Source organism: Eimeria tenella, genomic scaffold, assembly GCF_000499545.2.
Source record: "Eimeria tenella Houghton genomic scaffold, Eth_scaff3411, whole genome shotgun sequence".
Classification (NCBI taxonomy): domain Eukaryota; phylum Apicomplexa; class Conoidasida; order Eucoccidiorida; family Eimeriidae; genus Eimeria; species Eimeria tenella.
The window spans coordinates 460-1,447 of NW_013543195.1; the positions used below are offsets into that span (position 1 = coordinate 460).

The 988-nt window shown below is 56.9% G+C and overlaps 1 protein-coding gene across 1 annotated transcript; it reads left to right on the forward strand.

Annotated features, from left to right (window-relative positions):
• Positions 1 to 335: 335 nt before the first annotated feature.
• Positions 336 to 578, forward strand: ETH_00042140 (uncharacterized protein; the record flags this gene model as incomplete). Its single annotated transcript, XM_013376417.1, has 1 exon — positions 336 to 578. One exon carries the CDS (start codon positions 336 to 338, stop codon positions 576 to 578), a length of 243 nt encoding a protein of 80 aa, XP_013231871.1.
• Between the last annotated feature and the right edge of the window lie 410 nt (positions 579 to 988).

Sequence of the window (988 nt, forward strand, 5' to 3'; positions counted from 1 at the left end):
AACTTAGTATTCATTGGCGTTCTTCTTGCTTCCGCTGCTTCCCCGTACTGCAGCAGCAGCAGCAGCACCAGGAGGCGCAGCACCAGCAGCAGCAGCTCAGCAGCAACCGGAGCACCAGCAGCAGCAACAATCTACCAAAGTTACAAACAGTTTTTTGGGTTCTTTGAGCCATCAGACTCAATTTAAGGCCTTTTTGCTTCGCCAGTCCATCTACGCTGCAGCAACAGCAGCAGCGGCAGCAGCAGCGGCATCCCCTGAGTCTCGACTTTGGCTGCAAAGCAGCAGCAGCAGCAGCAGCAGCGGCGGCAGCAGCAGCAAGAGCTTCTACCTCTGCAATGGGGTACATTTTAGCTGCTCCCGTGTGCGTGCCGGTGGTGCCGCCGGCGCCCGTGGTGGTGCTGCAGCAGCAACCTGCTGTGTGCGTGCTGCAGCAGCAGCAGCAGCAAGTGCTGCAGCTGCGGCAGCAGCAGCCTGTTCAAATCCTTGTAAAGCCCCCGCCCTCCTACACTCTCACAGTAGTCGAGCCGCCCCCACTTCTCATATCTTACCCGCAGCCCCCCGTGACTATTCTCATGTAGCTGCTGCTGCTGCTGCAGCTGCTGCCGCTGCTGCAGCAGCAGCTTTCAGTTCGGTCTAGTGCTGATTTGCTGGTGCCGGTGTTCTCCCGCTTCAGCTGCTGCTGGAGCAGCAGCTGAAGCACAGGCAGCGTTCGCAGTGCCCAGGCTAGCAGCAGCAGCAGCAGCAGCAACTGCTGCTGCAGCTGCTGCTGCAGCTGCTGCTGCAGCTGCAGTGTTTAGGCTTTGTATCTTTTCCACATTCCCAACAGTCCTTCAAGTTGTCTACGGAGCCAAATAATTATTTTATTTTCATTTAAATTTAATAAATCAAATAAAACAAAAACCCGCAACGGCACTGTTCTCGCGGAGCACCGGGTCCTGCTGCTGCAGCAGCAGCAGCTGCTGCTGCTGCTGCTGCAGCCGCTGTCCGG